At 32.5% G+C, this 21,469-nt stretch overlaps 1 protein-coding gene across 2 annotated transcripts in view; it reads right to left on the bottom strand.

Annotated features, from left to right (window-relative positions):
* Positions 1 to 21,469, bottom strand: part of LOC126811185 (uncharacterized) — a 245,703-nt gene that overhangs the window by 134,261 nt on the left and 89,973 nt on the right. For both annotated transcript variants that reach the window (XM_050536746.2, XM_050536747.2), the window contains exon 7: positions 18,135 to 18,196. In XM_050536746.2, the coding sequence (XP_050392703.1) occupies positions 18,135 to 18,196 (62 nt within the window). The remainder of the gene's footprint in view (positions 1 to 18,134; positions 18,197 to 21,469) is intronic.

The following is a 21,469-nucleotide window of genomic DNA, read 5'->3' as shown; positions in this document are numbered from 1 at the left end:
AAATGCGAAAAAAATCTTAAAAAGTGATCCTGACAAAATTGGTTATTTCTCGAAAAGCTATTTTTGGACATCTATATGATTATATTGATTCAATCAATATGTCAATTGGAGTCAAATATCATAATCTTAAACGAATAATAGATATAACTCACTTCAAACAAATGTTTGTTTTGGAGGCTAAAAATACAGTTTTTGCCAAAATGACATTACTTCCAGGGATAATGAAAATGTTAACTTAATTCTATGAAATCATAAATGGCATAAGACATCACATGGTGAAAATTTTACGAAATCGAATAATAATTGCCACTTTTATAGACCAAAAAGCTTGAATACTGACTTGTAGAAATTTGTCCATTTCTCTGCAACCGTACAAGTTAGCAAACTTTTGTGGTATCTGTATGATCGTATGGGTTCATTCTGTTTGTTGATTGGAATTAAATATCATAATTTGAAAAACATTACAAATCAGACTCATTTGAATGAAATATCTGTTTTGAATGCTAAAAATACAGTTTTTGCGCAAATGAGGTCATTTCCGGTGACAGTATAAATGTTAAAATGGTTTGACCTAGTCAAAAAGTGGTACCAAACCGTCAAAATTGTAGTTTTTGTTAAAATTATGTCACTTCCGGTGCCGACAGGAAACTTTAACGGTAACAAAAAAAATTACATTTCGGGAAACGGAGCATATAAACTTTGTTTTATACAAATCGAACAATAAATAATTAATCTAGGACTGAAAAACTGAATTAGCCAATGGCGGCTAACACAAATTACTGAGACAAAAATTGTTCACATTTTTGCTCAAGTCAGAAGACCCTTTAATCCTGTGTAAAATACCATCAAAAAATATTCAAAAATCTGAAGTACCGTAGCTATTTTCCCTATCTCCGGCTATGTCAAAATCCGTCGATTATTGTAAATATTACGGCGACATTTAAAAAATGGTCGAAATAGGTTTAATCTCTTATCTCTTAAGTCATGCTGACTTTCCTGTAAAACCAAAGATATCGTACAGATTCCCCAAGTAGTTTCTGAGATATGCTCAAGTGGAAAATAAAACGGTCAACTTGTTGGATGATTGGTTTTTTGGTAAAAACAATCATCACTAGAACTGCGATGCAGTAATGACGGGTTTCACCGGTGCCCCGTTACCTTTTAACATATGTCACCTCCGGTACCAATGAAACCATTAAACAGGTTTCCATATAAGCATTGCACACATCAAGTAAAATGTACGCAGAATCAACCAAATCCAGCAATATCAATTCATTGTATACATTTTTTACATGTAAGTGATCCTGACAAAATTACATTATTTCAGGTGATAATGAAAATGTTCAATTAGCTCTATGAAATCAGAAATGGCATAAGGCATCACATGGTGAAAATTTTACGTAAATCGAATATAGACCAAAAACCTTGAAAAGTGACTTGTAGAAAATCGGCTATTTCTCTGCAACCCCACAAGTTAGAAACCATTTTTTGGTATCTGTATGATCATGTGGGTTCAGTCTATTTGTTGATTGGAATCAAATATCATGATTTTAAAAACAATACAAATCAAGACTCATTTGAAGGCTAAAAATAAAGTTTTGGCCAAAATGACGTTACTTCCGGTGACAGTAAAAGTGTTAAATTACTTGTATGAAATCGTAAATAGTAAATGGCATTAGGTATGACACACTGAAAATTTTATGAAAATCGAACAATAATTGACACTTTTATGGACCAAAAACCTTGAAAAGTTACCTTTTGAAAATCGTCTATTTCTCCGCAACTGAACAAGTTAGAAACCATTTTGTGATATCTAGAGGATTTTATGGGTTCATTCTAATAGTTAATTGGAATCAAATATGAAAATTTTAAACAAATAACAAATACGACTCATTTGAATAAATTATTGGTTTTGAAGGCTATAAATACAATTTTTGCCCAAATTACGTCATTTCCTGTGACATTGAAAATGTTAAATTGGTTTGACCTAGTTAAAATTGACATTACGCATCGAATGGTGTCACTTTTATGAAAATCGAATAATAATTGACTCTTTTACAGGCAAACTAGCGTAAAAGGTGACTCATGCAAAATTGCCCATTTCTCGGCAACTGCTCATATTACAAACTAATTTTCACATACATTCTCTTCGTATGGAATATTGCTACTAATTTATGAAAGTTGCGAAAAAATATATTAAAATATGAAAAGCCTGAATGGGTTGTGAATAGCTCATTTTTTCACCTTTAAATCGAAATGATCCGAAAACGAAATAAAAATTTTAAAAACTGAATTTGCCAAAATCAGATGACTCTTTAACCCTAGGTAAAATACCACATAAAAATATTCATTAACCCTTCCTGAGCTAACCACTTCATACCCATAGAGGGCTATACAAATATTGAGTAAAATTCAAGCTTTAGACACTGTTGTGAAAAACCATGCATACCTTGAATATGAATGCGACTACAACTGTAAAATTGCAAATGTATATCCCTTATATATGACTTGGGATTTTTGCATAATTTTAGTTTAGATTTTATGGTTACCATGCTTAGGAGTGGGTTTCAAAATGGTTGCCATATTATTGTCATAAATGAAATATTGGATATTATCTTTGAGCGAACTGTCAGTGTGTGTTTATTACAGACAATTCCCAAGATGGATTGCGCGTTGCTGTGTTTCTATTGGCCGTAATGCGAGTTGCCACTTTGTGTATTTTTACTCTGTGGTATAGTCACTACCTGAATCCAATATAAACGGAAAATATAATATAAATATAATGGAAAAATAATAATAAGAAGAATAATAATCCGAACAAAAACAGTAGTGTTTCACACAAGCTACGCAGTGTGAAACCCTAAAAATAATCTTAACAAAAACAATAGTGTTTCACACAAGCTACGCAGTGTGAAACTCTGATATTCTTAACAAAAACAATAGTGTTTCACACAAGCTACCCCAAAAACCTATACTATTCTTACAAAAGAGATATCTATCATGTTAATAATCCATATAGCTTTATTCCTGACCATCTTGAATTTTTTAATGGCAAGATAATATCCAATATTTCATTTATGACAATAATATGGCAACCATTTTGAAACCCACTCCTAACCATGGTAACCATAAAATCTAAACTAAAAATATGCAAAAATCCCAAGTCATATATAAGGGATATACATTTGCAATTTAACAGTTGTAGTCGCATTCATATTCAAGGTATGCATGGTGTTTCACAACAGGGTCTAAAGCTTGATTTTTATTCAATATTTGCATAGCCCTCTATGGGTATGAAGTGGTTAGCTCAGGAAGGATTAATGAATATTTTTGTGTATTTTTACTCTGTGGTATAGTCACTACCCGAATCCAATATAAACGGAAAATATAATATAAATATAATGGAAAAATAATAATAATAAGAATAATAATCCGAACAAAAACAGTAGTGTGAAACCCTAAAAATATTCTTAACAAAAACAATAGTGTTTCACACAAGCTAAGCAGTGTGAAACTCTGATATTCTTAACAAAAACAATAGTGTTTCACACAAGCTACCCCAAAAACCTATACTATTCTTACAAAAGAGATATCTATCATGTTAAGTATCCATATAGCTTTATTCCTGACCATCTTGAATTTTTTAATGGCAAGATAATATCCAATATTTCATTTATGACAATAATATGGCAACCATTTTGAAACCCACTCCTAACCATGGTAACCATAAAATCTAAACTAAAAATATGCAAAAATCCCAAGTCATATATAAGGGATATACATTTGCAATTTAACAGTTGTAGTCGCATTCATATTCAAGGTATGCATGGTGTTTCACAACAGGGTCTAAAGCTTGATTTTTACTCAATATTTGCATAGCCCTCTATGGGTATGAAGTGGTTAGCTCAGGAAGGATTAATGAATATTTTTATGTGATATTTTACCTATTGTTAAAGAGTCATCTGATTTTGGCAAATTCAGTTTTTAAAATTTTAATTCCTTTTTCGGATCATTTCGATTTAAAGGTGAAAAAAGGTGAAAAAATGAGCTATTCACAACCCATTCAGGCTTTTCATATTTTAATATATTTTTTCGCAACTTTCATAAATTAGTAACAATACTCCATACGAAGAGAATGTATGTAAAAATTAGTTTGTAATATGAGCAGTTGCCGAGAAATGGGCAATTTTGCATGAGTCACCTTTTACGCTAGTTTGCCTGTAAAAGAGTCAATTATTATTCAATTTTCATAAAAGTGACACCATTCGATGCGTAATGTCAATTTTAACTAGTTCAAACCAATTTAACATTTTCAATGTCACAGGAAATGACGTAATTTGGGCAAAAATTGTATTTATAGCCTTCAAAACCAGTAATTTATTCAAATGAGTGGTATTTGTTATTTGTTTAAAATTTTGATATTTGATTCCAATTAACTATTAGAATGAACCCATACAATCATCTACATATCACAAAATGGTTTCTAACTTGTTCAGTTGCGGAGAAATAGACGATTTTCAAAAGGTAACTTTTCAAGGTTTTTGGTCCATAAAAGTGTCAATTATTGTTCGATTTTCATAAAATTTTCAGTGTGTGATACCTAATGCCATTTACCATTTACGATTTCATACAAGTAATTTAACACTTTTACTGTCACCGGAAGTAACGTCATTTTGGCCAAAACTGTATTTTTAGCTTTCAAAACAGATATTTTATTCAAATGAGTCTGATTTGTATTGTTTTTAAAATCATGATATTTGATTCCAATCGACAAATAGACTGAACCCACATGATCATACAGATACCAAAAAATGGTTTCTAACTTGTGCGGTTGCAGAGAAATAGACGATTTTCTACAAGTCACTTTTCAAGCTTTTTGGTCTATAAAAGTGGCAATTATCATTCGATTTCATAAAATTTTCACCATGTGATGCCTTATGCCATTTATGATTTCATAGAACTAAGTTAACATTTTCATTATCCCTTGAAGTAATGTCATTTTGGCAAAAACTGTATTTTTAGCCTCCAAAACAAACATTTGTTTGAAGTGAGTTATATCTATTATTCGTTTAAGATTATGATATTTGACTCCAATTGACATATTGATTGAATCAATATGATCATATAGATGTCCAAAAATAGCTTTTCGAGAAATAACCAATTTTGTCAGGATCACTTTTAAAGATTTTATTCGCATTTTAAATTTCCATTAGAAAGTCAGCTAACTTAGTGGTAAGTTAGTAACAAATTTTGTCAAGGTCACTTTTTTGACATATGTAACACATGTATGAATGGAATTGATATTGCCGGGTTTGATTGATTCTGCATCCATTTTATAACACGTCTGCAATGTTTATATGGAAATCTGTTTATCAGTTCCATTGGTATTGGAAGTGATATGAGTTCATGGGTAACGTGGCACCGAAAGTGACATAAGTTCAAGGGTAACGTGGCACCGAAAGTGACATAAGTTCAAGGGTAACGTGGCACCGGTGAAACTCGTCATTATTGCTTCACAGTTCTAGTGATGGCTAGACTGGAGTTGATGGGCGAAGCTCAGTGTCTTCCCTTATAGACAAAACAGCGTAGCAAGCATGCAGCCAGAAACCTCTTACAGAACAACGTGGCCGGCCACTTTGACATCACGGCCACTAGTTCATTCAATGGTTATGGCAGAGATGGCATAAATGACTTGCATGCCGTAGTTTAAGTTTTGATATAGTTTGTTTTTCCAACGTGACAGCATTCCTCCGAACGACTCCTTCCACACGCAGCTCAGGGCCAGTTAATAATATAATCTATGCCACAAAGGTTTCTTATATCAAGTATTAATTCAAATGAGTTAATTATTATTATTATCTATCGGTCCCATTACTTAAAAGTTAACATATCTCATGTAATGGGTTAGCAATTTGCACTCGTACGTCCGTTACCAGAAAATATGTACGTCCGTTACCACAATAATTTCTTATTTACTGGGTTACAAGAATCCAAATGTGAGAAGTGATCATACAGTACACATCTAGTATTAGTGCCCTTTCTTACAGGGATTAAAACTTTTGAATTCCACAGGACAATTCAGAGGTTTGCAAATCATAGTGTTCATTTCTGTACGTCCGTTACCTATACTTTGAGGAGCCAATTTTTATTTCAGGTGTTCATGAACAAATTAAATCATATATCAGTTAATACTTATAACATATGTCTTTAATGCTATATGAAAACCAAACAGTTAATTATTCATGGTTAGATAATATTGGAAGCATTCAAAATATGACGAGTTTAAAATGTACGTCCGTTACCATGGAATTGCCCTATATATTTCATTTACACCTAATTGTCCATCTTCTTTCAATTTACCAAAATTGCAACTTGAGAACTGTATTAGTGAAATTAGAAAAATATATGTCAAAGAACTTTCTAAAATTTAATGATGATAAAACCGAATATTTGTTATTAGGCTCAAGGCATCAATTACGTAAATTTGCACATGATAACCCCCCTGTTGTAATTGGTAATTGTGATATATTTTCATCTTTATTTATTCTGCTCGTAATATTGGCGCAATCTTTGATAGTTTTATGCTTCTGGGAGCTCAAGTAAATAATATTTGTAAATTGTGCTATTTTATTATCAGAAATATAGGTAAATTTGTAAATGTAGAGGCCACTAAGTCACTTGTTAATTCTCTGGTCATTCTCAATTACTTAACTTTAATTCACTTTTAGTTGGTTTACCTTTAAAGCTTATAGATAAATTACAAAAAGTACAGAAAACTGCAGCTAGCTTTGTTACTTTAACTAAGAAATGTGACCACATAACTCCTGTTTTATATAATTTACACTGGTTACCTGTTAAATATTGAATTGATTTAAATGTTTAATAATTTAGCTTCTGTTTACCTCTCAGATCTTTTAGAACTTTTAAAGCCCAAAACTGTTCAACTAGTCAGCGCTCTTTTAATTATCAAGCACCTGTTTTATGGAATAATCTACCATTCAGTTTAACATGTTGTACATCTCTATATTCTTTTAAAAAACATGTTTAAATAATTTAGCTCCTGTTTACCTCTCAGATCTTTTAGGAATTTATACACCTGGCCGAACATTACGTACATCAGATAAACTACTTTTAAAGCCCAAAACTGTCCAACAGTCTCTTATATGGTCAGCGCTCTTTTAGTTATCAAGCACCTGTTTTATGGAATAATCTACCATTTAGTTTAAGATGTTGTACATCTCTATATTCTTTTAAAAAACAACTTAAAACACATTTATTTAATCAGGCTTTTAACTGACTCTGTATACAATCGTTAACATGTCCATAATCTTGTTGTTTATTTATGATTACATTGACACTTTGTAAAGTGCCCCTGAACATGTTATGTAAAGCGTGCACTATAAATATGCTGTAATAACAATAATAATAATAATAATAATAATTTGCAGTCCTTGTTTTTTATTTCTTTGTATACCACTTTATAATATACATTTCTGTTCTACTTTTTAATTTATTAATTATCTTTTCAATAGTTTCACATTTTTAAACATCGTTAAATTTGTATCTATAACTGACTGACAACATAAACTGAAAGTCTTGATGAAGCCAACAAGTTTTAAAATCAGATTGGAGTCCGACTACTATAACGCGATCGACCAAATAAATGTGCTATTTTCCTGGTACTGGCTTTCAGGAACATGCTACAAGCTTATACATGTACATAGCAGAAATAGATTCAGAAACCTTTATAGTAATGTGTTTAGAAAATGTCCTGCCACAACCCTTAGCAAAAAGTCCTACAGAATATCAGTGTAGAATTCTATAGAAAATCTATAGAGTTTTTTGGGGGGCATGTCCTATTTTCTATAGTATTCTACAGAATTTTGGGGGCCTGTAGGAAATAACGGCCCCAAATATTTTACAGTTTCTGTAGCGCATATCCTATAGTTTTTCCTACAGATTTATCTATAGGTTTTTTTATTGCACTTTTTGTAGAAAATTCTATAGTTATGTATAGGAATAAATACTGTAGTTTGGAAATTGGGCCACTATAGTTTTCTGTAGGAATGGGTACTATAGAATTCTATAGACTTTTTTTTATTAAATCTTATTTTGGGAATAAATATAGTTGGCCCATGATTTCTTCTAAATTGATAAGCTTATTTTTCTCTCATGGATTCTTCTAAATTGATAAGCTTATTTTTTCTCTCATGGATTAATCTGAATTCTGTTGATGATTCACCAGCTGGAACCATGAAAAGTTCTTTTCTTGGTAAAACTGAAATATAGGGAAAAGAATAGGTAATAAAGAGAGAGAGAGAGAAATGGTGTTTAACGTCCACTCGACACAAACCAGGTCATTTCGGGACTAACAAATGGTTTAATTTTATTTACATAATTCGCTTGCGCGTAGGGGTCTTTAGCAGTGGGAGGAAACCAGAGGCCCCAGACAGGCGACCCTACTCCTTGCCACGTACAACCGGGGATTCGAAACCACGCCAGTCGACTCAATGACAGACTTTATGATACAGCGCGCGCACGCTAACCATTCAGCCATCCAACCTCCCGAATAGGTAATAGTTAAATAACAAAATCACATAAATCTTATCTAATTAAAGTAATTTAATATTATTGTTAATAAAGTATACTTATCTTTCTATCTTTAATCGAATCTGTGAAAAAACACCACCATTCTCTTCAGTTTCTTGTTAATATATTATAAGTTGTTATACACTGAATTTTTGAATTTTAAATTCAGCCAATGGCCAAACAGATTTCAAGAGAGTACATTGGCTGTTAATTATAGTTTGTCCACAGCTATTCACGGTTGACCTAGTAGCTTTAACAAATTATATAAATTGAGTACAGAATCTGCTATAGTCATTAAAATTAAAATCTAACTAGCAGGATCACCTAACAGTCAGACTGTGTTCAAATAAACTTTGTCTTTACTTCATTGACTTATCTGAAGAATAATTTATTATCTGATATTCTTGTTGTGAACATCTACATTTACTGGCATTTTTTGGAGGGTGGGGTGGGGAATTCCTTTGAGTGTCAACATGTATCACTATTTCATTCATATTACAATGTATATACTTTATATTTTATTTTTCGTGGTAAGCTTATTTTAGTTTGTCATTTGGTATCACAATAAATTAAGGAAAACTGCATCCAGGAAAATTATGTTGGAAAAGTTTACATAATTCACACAAGTGCATCACTAAATTCTATTGTAAACTATATATAGTATGAATAAAAGACATCGCCAATTTATGAAATCTGTAGTATAGAACATTGTTTCTACAATATTATGTAGGACACTATAGTAGGCTATTTGTTAAAATGGTTTAAGTACAGTATACATATAAATTCTTAGTTTTCAACAGAATGTCATAGACAACTATAGGAATATACTACTGACTTGAGACAATAAGTTAGTTCTATAGAAAACTATGGTTTTTACCACCAAATCTATAGGAATCACAGCTGACATGAGAATACAAGTTAGTTCTATAGCAAACTATAGTTTTTAGCACAAAGGCTATAAAAAACTGAAGGATTACTCAACTGACTGAGGATACAAGTTAGTTCTATAGAAAACTATAGCAGCACCAATGAATCTGTAGGTTTATTTTTTTTCCAATAGTTTCTTACAGTATTCTATAGAATTCTATAGGAAATTACACTTGGAAAATATTCATCTACCAAACCTACACAAAACTATAGTACATGTTTTTGAATCTATAGTCATGTAAATAAAAATACAGAATGAATTCGTTTTCCTGCAGCATTCTATAGCATTCTATAGAATCCCACAAACTTCTATAGAAACCTGTACTTTTTCTATAGGACTTTTTCATAAGGGTAAACGGCGGCCATCTTATAAATATGCTGAATAGATGAACATACCATCATTTCACGCAGTTGTAAATGGCAGAAATCGAACTGCCGCCGAAAAAATATATTGCACAAAAACCTGACTTCTTCATCAAAATCAGCACATCGTCCCATTTTCCCGCCACAAATGGCAGTCATATTGGAAATATTCTAAATATGTGATCATTTTACACAGATATACGACAGAAATGGAATCTGCACCCCGAAAACATATATTCTGATACCATAGACGACTACTTAATCAATATCAGTGCATATCGTCCCATTTTCCCGCCAAAAATGGCCGTAATCTTGGAAATATGTAAAATAGGTACACCTGTGATCAATTTACACAGTTGTATACGGCAGAAATGGAATCTGCACCCCGAAAACAGATATCCTGATACCATAGACGACTACTTAATCAATATCAGCGCATCGTCCCATTTTCACGCCAAAAATGGCAGTCATCTTGGAAATATGCAAATAGGTAAACTTGTGATCATTTTACACAGTTGTAACTGGCAGAAATGGAATCTATGCCCCTGAAAACATATATATTGACACCAAACACTGCTACTTAATCAAAATCAGCACATAGTCCAATTTTCCAGCCAAAAATGGTCGCCATCTTTGAAATATCTTCATGAAGTGATGGAAAAATATCTGAAATATAGTCACGACCCCTGCCAATATTAATACATTGCTAAATCACAGTTGATATGTCGATAACATTATAAATAAGGTGAAAAGACAAAATAAGTTGCAATATTATCGCAAAATGGCTGTCCTCAGATAGTGGCCTCCCATACTATAAAGACCTACTCAGAAAAAATGTCAACATTGTTTTTTTGTCATTAAACATCAAAACCTACAAAATAAAGCTTATTCCACGATTTCTACCCGAAAAGCCTACGGATGGGAATTATGTAACAAACCTAATCGGACTATCCAAAACAAACAATTTTTTTTAAGTGAGTTATATTTAATATTCGTTTAACATTATGATATTTGACTCCAATGGACATATAGATTGAATCAATACGATCATATAGATGTCCAATAATAGCTTGTTGAGAAATAACCAATTTTGTCAGGATCACTTTTTAAGATCTTTTTTTGCATTTTAATTTCCCATTAGAAAGTCAGCTAACTTAGCGGTAAGTTAATAACAAACAGGGCTCACACTGGCTTTCAATTTCTTTCCGCCATAATGGGTGATAATTTTTATATAAAAAAAATGTTCATATTTTTTTTTCCACCAACTAGAATATTTTACCTGCCAAAAATGTTTGATAAAAAAGACAACAACTAACAATTTTATGCCTCAGCTAGGTTGATTATAAAACAATTACCGATATATAAATACAATATACAACAACTTTAAAAATCCGTCTTTACATAATATGTGAGCAAAGTTTGGATTTACTAAGATCAGGTTTTATTTTTGATGACTTGAATGTTCTATTTGAACATTCGTACTGCACATATTTTCAGTATTTACACGTCAAATCTCATTCAAGGATTGACAATTTTCCAAAGATTTATGTGTTGGTTTACAAAAGACCTATTGTTATTTTCAGGTACCGTAAAGGTATTAGAATCTGAATCACTGATAGGATGATATAAATGTCAATTATATTAATTGTAAGAGATGCTTACAATTATACCCGTCGTTCACTTTTAAAGCATTTTGGCGACAGTAATATGATACAAATGATGAACTATTTTCTCGATCAAGAATCGTCACTATTCAACTCGTTCTTACGTTTTCGACTAGCTACGAGAACGTAGCTAAAAACGTTGAGATATACTGATGTGTTTGTTTTTAGCTACAATTGGATGCCTTTAGTTCCAAGTGGCAAACTCAATTTCTTTATTAATGCATGTAACATTTTTAAAATAGATCAGTTTATGATATTATGATTAATTAAACTTACAGAGGCCAATGTTGTGGCACAACTGTCGCCTAACTCCAAAAATTCCCGTTTAAATTAATGAAGCGTTGTTTTTGTCTGACATTTCACCGCCATCGAAATCCATTCATAGTTACTGTGCTTTCGATTGTCCTTTTGATTGGCAGTTATAAAAGCCTTATATTTAGCCCCGCCTTCATGATGACAGCGTATCGTTTAAAAAGATGGCGGCCTTAGTAACGGCTTAACGCCTCGATTTTAAAAACGACGATTTGTACCCGTTTCCGGTAGGATTATATGCTTAATTGTAGTTGGGTGTTGTAGAAATATTATAAATAACAATAATCAATCCTTGTTTTGATTAAAACTATTGTCAATTTTGTTTAAAAATGCCGGGTGTGAATCGCTCCCGCAGGTGCAACGTTATAGGCAATGGCCTCATGTCTTATCTCGAAAGTCGGAGGGTTGAGAGATTAAGGTTTGTTATCTAGTTTTCGACCAGTGGCGATAATATAATTTGAAATAATGATATCCGATGGGCATGCTTGTATATTTTACATGCCCTATATGAAGCCAAAGTAAACGGAATTCAGCTATCAAAATATTTAATTCTCTTCGAAAGAAACTGTCGGCCATTTTGATTACGTGTACAATGTATTGCCATTTTTTTAAGACGAAACGAAATATCAAATAATCACCTCTTGGATTAATCATTAGGAGTAAATAGTGACTTGAGATAAGGTTTAATATATATCATTGGCAATTATCAATCAACTAATCATTAATCCAAGATAACTGATTAGTATTACTCATTGGTGCGATCCGGATTATCAGCCAGTTGATTAATTTATAGTATCCCGCCATGTGATTGACACTCAATAATGGTTAATCCAGGATAAATACGATTAGAATTTTAAGATTTTTTTTCGGCCAATTCTCAAAAAGAATCGCCAGTACCGCCAAACATTATCGCCAAAAGCAAATTTTAATCGCCACTTTCATATTTTTATCGCAAATTGCGAATTTGGCGACCGACAGTGTGAGCCCTGGTAACAAATTTTGTCAGGATCCCTTTTTTTTGACATATGTAATGCATGATAACAAATGTATGAATGGAATTGATATTGCTGGGTTTGATTGATTCTGCGTCCATTTTGTAACATGTCTGCAATGTTTATGGGGAAATCTTGTTATCAGTTCCACTGGCACTGGAACGATGAAAATAGTAATAACATATAAGGCACGATATACAATGTTAAAATACAATATGATCGTACTTTACAGAAAAAAAATAAATGTCATACATACAAGTAAACCGAAATTATGAGCACGGAATAGTCTATTGAGTGTGTCATTGAGTAATACTAATCAACTGTCACGGGTCAATAATAAAGCCGTCGACAACTCATTATTTACTCCGAATAATTAATCCAAGTGGTGATTATTTGATATCTCATATCATCTTTAAAAAAATAAACAAAATGGCCAACAATTTTCTTTTCGAAGAGAATTTTATTGATAGCTGAATTCCGTTTACTGTCGCTTCTTCATATGGCATGCAAAGTATGGATCGAATGCATCTAGGATATTAGTGTTTAAAATTCTCTTATCACCATGGGTGAAAAAATGCGAACGAACAACGAACCGAAATGTGAAGATTCTCAAGTCTGCCACTGAGTATCCTCTGAATAATGTTGATATTTACATCAAAGCCAAAATGCACGAAAGTGAACGTAAGCATTTCTTGAATATGAAATTGATATTTCTATAGGGACTCATATTTTGATAACGTCACGGTACCTGAAAATAATAATAGACCTATCGTACACGCAAAATCTTATTTTAATTCACGTGTTAAATGAACATGTGTACAGCTGTGGCAGCTTTTTTGATGATTATCCAATCAACAATCTTAATCTCCTGACCACTAGCTGGCACTAAGGTGCTAATTAATTGATGAGATTAACTGATTGTTCTTCAGTATAACACTATCATGTGAATATTATGCTGTATGTGTTGTGGATGTTTCGTAACGAAAGGAGTGCATTTACTACGATTTTCGTCGTCAGCACCCTTGAAATCCTAAATAAAAAACATTAAACGACAAAATAGCAAATAAATTGCGGAAATCGTCGGATCAAATTTTTACTACGATTTTCGTCTTCAGCACCCCTGAAAACCCATGGAAAGATATATTCAGCGACAAAAGAGCAAATAAATGGCCTGGTTGGTATTGGATTTTGTTTTGGAACATACCAAACCTTTGACTTACTTTTTCTCAAAACATACTTTTGTGAGTTGGGTAGTTTCCAGTCAATTTTTGCCCAATTCAAACAAACTATACATCAAATTGAAGGTAATGAGTGAAAATAACAATAATTCAATTTTCAAAATTTCCTCATCGCGACTCAGTATGCTATGGGGGGAGGGGGGGGTCACATATACCTTATCGTTAATTTTGTGAGAATGACTAGTAAGATCCGAACAACTCGCTAACAAGCCTGGTTGTCTTTTTTAGAATATAATGATATAATTTATGTAGAAATGACCAAGTTACACCTCTGTACCGTTCAGCTAATAAATTCTGTCAAATGTACAAACCCGAATAAATAAAAAAAAAAACAACCCATATAATTCAAACGTCAACCCGACTATTTCAGACTTCGCGTCTTACCGTTTCATGAATAGTCTGTGTAGAGCACGGAGTCGGCAATTTCGATCAAAGGAGCAATTCCTTTTATACATTACAAGCGTGCTTGAGCTAATTCCGAGTTCATATTGGACAACTTTTGGTGTCAAGGCGACTGCAGTTCAGTTGCTTTATTCAAAAAGATAACTGATATTAAACTGTAAAATTAACCAAGCTATATCTGTTTGAGGTCGCACAAGTCAGAAAAGATAGTTTAGAGAAAAAGCAAGTTAAAGATATCGTTATGTTCTAACACTAAATCACATAGCAACCACACCATATATTTGTTAATTTTTGTTTAATATTTCTCTTGGTGTTATAATTTAGAACCAAAGAGAATCCATACATTAGTAATGTAGGTCTTGTATATTAAATCTTTTATTGGAATAAATTCTGTTAATCTCACCACTTAATTAGCACCTTTGTGTTATAGTGCTCAAGAGATTAAGAATGTTGATTGGGATGAGAGCGTAAAATCATTAACTATATAAATTTCTGGTAAGTTTATTGATAAACTGTATCATTAAAAGAAAATTTGTTATCGGTGTCACTACTGAAGAAGAACTCAAACAAAAATTTTGGATATGTAACTGGTAAATTTTAAGACATAAAAATGCTCTATTTGTTGAAGATATATTTATAGTGTGCTACATAAAAAACAATTTCTAAAGTATTAATAGACTCTTCCGTGCTCATAATTTCGGTTTACTTGTATGTATGAAATTAATTTTTTTCTGTAACGTACGATCATATTGTATTTTAACATTGTATATCGTGCCTTATTATATGTTATTACTACATGTATTTGCATGGTTATATATATTATTTAATAGTTATTATTTCTCAAGTAAATAGATATTCACACGATTCTTCAGTGCTCAGAATTTCAGCTTGTATATATGCATGTGTATGAAATTCAATATTATCTGCTATCATATTATCTGTTTCAATAAAATTAGCGAAAACAGATTGGTGTTGATGATCTTTTTTTAACCATTAGTTGTCATTCCAAATTTAATAATCCATACAGATATCAAAGTGCCGCCTGCCCCAAAACATGTGCCAAATCTGCATGTAACGAGAATAAATATAAATTATAAATTAAATAACAATTATACACTGCGCCGCATTATGCATGGGGAACCCGTTGCAAGAACGGGAACGGGTACAAATAGTGCGACGAATCAATCCTTGCCACTGAGCATTTAAATTTATATTTAAATATGAAGGTATTTATAATAGATCGATCTATCTAACCATCTTCGGTGTCTTTTGCAAACTACGGTGGTAATCGAAATCGTCGACAATAGTCCCTTTGTTCACTGCCATCCATTATTGTTTAAAAAATTTGCTCCAATTCGAGAATATTAATAAATAATAATTAATTTATTCAGGATGCTTATAATCATTAAAGTACCAATACTCACCAGAAATTTATATAGTTAACGATTTCACGCTCTACTGGCGACGGTTCCACTTACTGACACACATCAAAGATAACTGGTGGTTTCACTCAGGTACTGAGAGGTAGCCTAAATACTGATGGTTTCTTAATTAGTCACGCTTTTTCCAATTTCTCCCGCACGTGTCTGACTAGTGATATATTCAGATAAACTCACGTTTGTTTAATTAGTCACGTTATTTTTGTATACTGACACAAGTAAGGAATACTAATCAAGTGACTTAAATACTCACCTTATGATTATTAATGACCATTTATAGCAATACTGACGTACGGTGCAAGTACTGACGGGTTTAAGTGACTACTGACAACACGTATGTTTCTCACGAGTTTCCATGAATAGTAACCACAATTATGCTTTTCTACTGGCTTGATGGATATTCTAACGCAGAAGCCCGTTATTAAAAGCTCTGACACCAGTTCTACACACTATGCATCTTGTAGTGTATTATTACAGTTATACAGATGGCACTGTTAAAACATATTTGGTACCATAACCTATTCTGAACTAATGGTGCCTTATAGGGACCATGTGAAATCGATTACACAGTGAAATCTTGCCCTTTTCATAACTTGATATCACAACAGTAAACTTGTGATAATTTTGTAGACTACATTCTGCTGTATTAAATGTGACCCATGCTGGCAAAATGAGTCAGAATGCGAAAAGTCTTATAATGAGCTACAGACAAAACAAGTGAAAATACTGATTTTGATCGAAATTGAGATTTCCACAAAAATGAATCTATAAAAATACTATCTATCACCCCAAAAGATCAAAAGAGCATTTTAAAACACCTTTATTTGGACATTCTGTAAGAGTGCCGTATTCATAAATCTTTCTTTTTTTGCAGGACGAGCAGCATATCCCCTTACATAATACTTGACCTTGTTATAAATATGACCATATTATTTCCAAAGACCTCATTTTCAACTAATAAAAATGAGTTTTCAAATTAGTACAATACATAGACAAACTGGGCTTGTTGATGTCAAGTCAACGCAACTCGTTTGCTGATTTGCCCAGACACCCCCGCATGGTGTGTATTATCACTGTGCCAGGGCTCGCGCTGTCGGTCGCCAAAGTTGCAGTTTGCCATAACAAAAACGAAAGTGGCAATTAAAATTTGATTTGGGCAATAATGTTTTGGGGTACCTGAGACTCATATATGGATTGACCATCACATTGAATGTCAATGACAACCACGTGGCGGAATACTATAAACTAATCAGTTAAGATTGCAATCCTAAATAGTTCATAAGCTGAGATATTGGTAAATAACTAGATAGCGGAATACTTAAAGAATCAAGATGGCATCCATAATATGTGTAGAGGAAGTGGTGCCTATCCAAAATGGAAAGCCAAGGCAACGGCCTTGGCATCTGGAAATGTGGCAACTGCATCTACAACAGGTTAAGCGGCATGACTATAATATTTCGGTTGCATTGACAGGGGCAATACCCTGCATAATAAATGCATAAAGTAGCTCAACAATCCCATTTAATTATAATGGACAATTTCAAAAGTCTGATCTGTAGAGCATATACAATTTATTTGGGACATGGTCAATAGCATAGAATAAGATTCAACAGGCAAAAAACCTAGTAACTCACTTTTTTCTTATTTTGAGAAAACAAAGGAAAACGTAATGAATGAATATTAAACCCCAGCTCATCCATTGATTTGACTATTGAGTTACTAGGTTTTGCTGTGGTATACTAGGCAAATGAAGGAAGTTGCTAGGTTGTGTCATGGGTGTAACTGCTTACAAAATCGAAAGATTGGACTATCTAGTACAACAACATACCCTAGTAACTACAAATTTGGTCCTAACTCAATTTTGATAAAAGAGTGAGTTACTAGGTTTTGCCTTTTGACAGGAGATTAGCAAATCAGACCCAGCTAATTTGAATGAAAAATCTCAAAAAGATAACCTATACACATCATTTACAAAGTTTTGGTGACAGAATAGTCATGCATAAAATTGATGTATGGCTCTGAATTTTGATAGGGTTCCTTATTACAACTAGCTGAAGAATACACCTCAAAAAAGGAACTGTAATAGACAGACAGGGGTCAAAGACGTGTGTCACAACAATATATTTCTAAATGAAATGGCTTTGAGAAATGGAAAGTGCAGATGAGGTCTCTTGTACTTTGGAAAGCTGTCTTAGTATGATAACTTACAACCATCATCACTATCATTATCTGGTATTGGTTGTTGACGAGGTTTAATGGAAGCATGGTGACTGAAATATAAACATTATAAAAAAAATCTTCTTTTGATATCTTTAATGGAATATTCAACACCATATTGACTAAATTCTTTAATCAAACTACTGATATTCTTCATATTTGTTTTAGGAATATACTGTCTTTATAAATTGTTGCATCACTGCTTTGGAAAAATAATTTAAGTAAGTAAAAGGATAAACTAGGGCCATATCAAAAACCAAGTCAACAAACTTGGTCAAAATTAAAGTTTGAAATTACCAATAAGACCAACACAAGCATCTATGGATAATCAAATTATATTTCTTTACCCATTTAAGCAAATTTTTGTATGACAACTTTCAAAAGTCAATTTGTGGGAAGTTACGGGCGAAATTCGGATTATATGTAATATTGCAATCTGATTAAAATACAGATCTATTATTTCGTTTTGTTTTTTTATACTTTCAATGGCCTTCACTATATGAAGATCTGACAAGTTATAGTGGGAGTTCATGTCAGGGGTCAAACGAGCAGCTTTTGACCCTATGACGTAAGGGGTTTACCCAAAGTTCCGCACAGAGAAAGCCAAGATCCTAGTGTAGTAAATACAAGTAAAATGAAATTTTGAACTATAAAAAACGAAACGAAATAAGGATCTGTGTTTTAATCAGATTGGTAATATTGCTGAAATTTAAAACAAGACACTCACATTTATCTATCACATTACAGCATTTACAACCAAAACTATTGCAGCTTGCTCAGATATTGTCCGTTTTTGATAAAAAAAAATTGTATTATTTTGTCCATAATATTATCTTGAGCTTAAAGTTTACCATGTTTGATTTAACAAGTGATTGCCAGGCAAGATATGCTCACACTGAATTTGAAAATAAAACTATTAACAATAGTTGAATGAAGAACAGGGAAAATCAATAGGTCTCACCCTATTTTCAAATAAGAAAAAAATCTGTTAAAAACTGTAGCCTCTATCGAGTTCACAAGGTTTTCAATTAAGAAAAAAATCTGTTAAAAACTGTAGCCTCTATCGAGTTCACAAGGTTTTCAAATAAGAAAAAAATCTGTTAAAAACTGTAGCCTCTATCGAGTTCACAACGTTTTCGCAAAAGCAGGATTAACTTCAGAACGGAATGTCACAGATCACTAGATATCGATAGGTTTTCATCCTCTCATGACCCCAAATGTACACACCAACTTTGCAGTAAATCTGTTAAAACCTGTAGGCTCTATCGCATTCAGAAAGGTATAATTCTAGAACGAAATGTTGAGCAGGGCTGATGATCGATAGAGTTTATCCTCCCCTGACCCCAATGCTTCAAACCAAATTTGAAAAAAAATATTGTCAAAAAATATAGCCTCTACTATATTTGTAAGGTTTTCGGAAAAGAGCACCCACAACCTTGGTATATGTATTATGTGCACTGCCACTATTACCATAAAGGGGAGGGGGCCATTTTAATAGGAAGTTATGAAAATTGAACTTGTCTGCAATTGTTGCCTGATTAACATATATCTGAACAGTATTTAAAATGCAATAAAAATTGTGACCTCTAGAGGGTCCACAAGCTATGTATGCGATTTTCATATATAAGGGTCCATGGTCCAGGAAGTAACGGTACAAAAGTTTCATCAAAATTGGATAACAAATGTGAACTCTAAGAGTTTAAACAAACAAATATAAACAGATGTCTGGAAACACAGGACGACTGCATAATACATCCATATTAACATGTGAGAATCTTCCAATTAATAGACAAAGATAATACAAAGTAGTTACAGATAGTTTGATCGGATCAATTATGACTAAGTCAAAATGATGCATTTGTTATACAATAATTTTTGGTATTATATTCTATTAATTATTGTATATCCCATGAAAATGTGGGCGTATAAAAAAATTAAGGAATAAATTAATAGGTTATTTGGCAGTGTTATGGACAGAAACTAGCATTGTTATGTATGGAATTTCAAAAAATTATCAAAACGTTCAAAAAGATGAAATTCAGTGCTGTTAGTTTGGAAATCATTTTTGCAATAGTACTGGTAACCATTTTTGCAATAAAATTAAACTTCTGCAAAAAATGGTTGATATTGCAAAAGTAGAACGTCGAGTGAATCTTTTTTGGAATAAAAAAACATTTTTGTAATAATTTCATTATGACATTGATCATTATTTTCACCCTGATTGTCAGAATTATAATTGATGCATTCATCATGCACATTATCATTATCAGATAACACTTTCATAGTTCTAATTGTTGTAACTTTCATGCAAAACGTGGTAATATGCCCACTCAGCAGCTATGTCTCAACTGCAGTTATATGAAAGAAAAACTTGGATGTTGACCAAATATAATGATCTAGAAAGTACTAGATTGCTGAAAATGAACAGTGTTCATTTGAAAGGCAATAGGGTTTATCTTCTCTGAGTCCTAATGCAATAAAATTAAATTACTGCAAAAAATGGTTGAAATTGGAAAAGTAGGACGTCGAGTGAATCTTTTTTGGAATAAAAAACATTTTTGGAATAATTTCATTATCACAATGATCATTATTTTCACCCTGATGATTGTTAGAATTATAATTGATGTATTTATCATGCACATTATCATCATCAGATATCATTTTCAGAGTTCTAATTGTTGTAACTTTCATGCAAAACGTGGTAATATGCCCACTCAGCAGCTATGTCTCAACTGCAGTTATATGAAAGAAAAACTTGGATGTTGACCAAATATTATAATGATCTAGGATCCTTCAAGAAATCTCTTCCCTATCAGGTTCATGAGCTTTTCCGAACATATATATTATATCTCTGGAACAGAAAGTACTAGATTGCTGAAAATGAACAGTGTTCATTTGAAAAGCAATAAGGTTTATCCTCTCGCAGTCCTAATGCTTTGCACCAAATTTGACGAGATAATAATAATAATAACTAGACCTGCATGGTAGTGCTGAATCGGCTTTCTGACAATAGACCCGACAGAATCATACGAGAGTCCATTCACTGGGCTATCAAACGATACTTTAGCTGTTTCGATCCGGTAATATCCACCGCAGAAAATCGCGTTTTTCGAAAAAAGCTTCATTTTTTGCCATTTTTATTCAAAATATTGGATATTTTTTCGACAACTTCCGGTTTACAGATCATTGACGGGATAATTTTAACACGTGGCATTGACATTTAACTTCCTGTTCCAAAAGTTTCAGAAACATCCATTGAGTAGTTTAAAAAAAGAGAAATAAGAAGAGCATTTCCAGTAATTTAACGATTTTTCGACTTTTTTTTC

The sequence above is a fragment of the Patella vulgata genome, chromosome 2 (genome assembly GCF_932274485.2).
Source record: "Patella vulgata chromosome 2, xgPatVulg1.2, whole genome shotgun sequence".
Lineage (NCBI taxonomy): Eukaryota > Metazoa > Mollusca > Gastropoda > Patellidae > Patella > Patella vulgata.
This window is presented reverse-complemented; position numbering and strand designations above follow the sequence as displayed.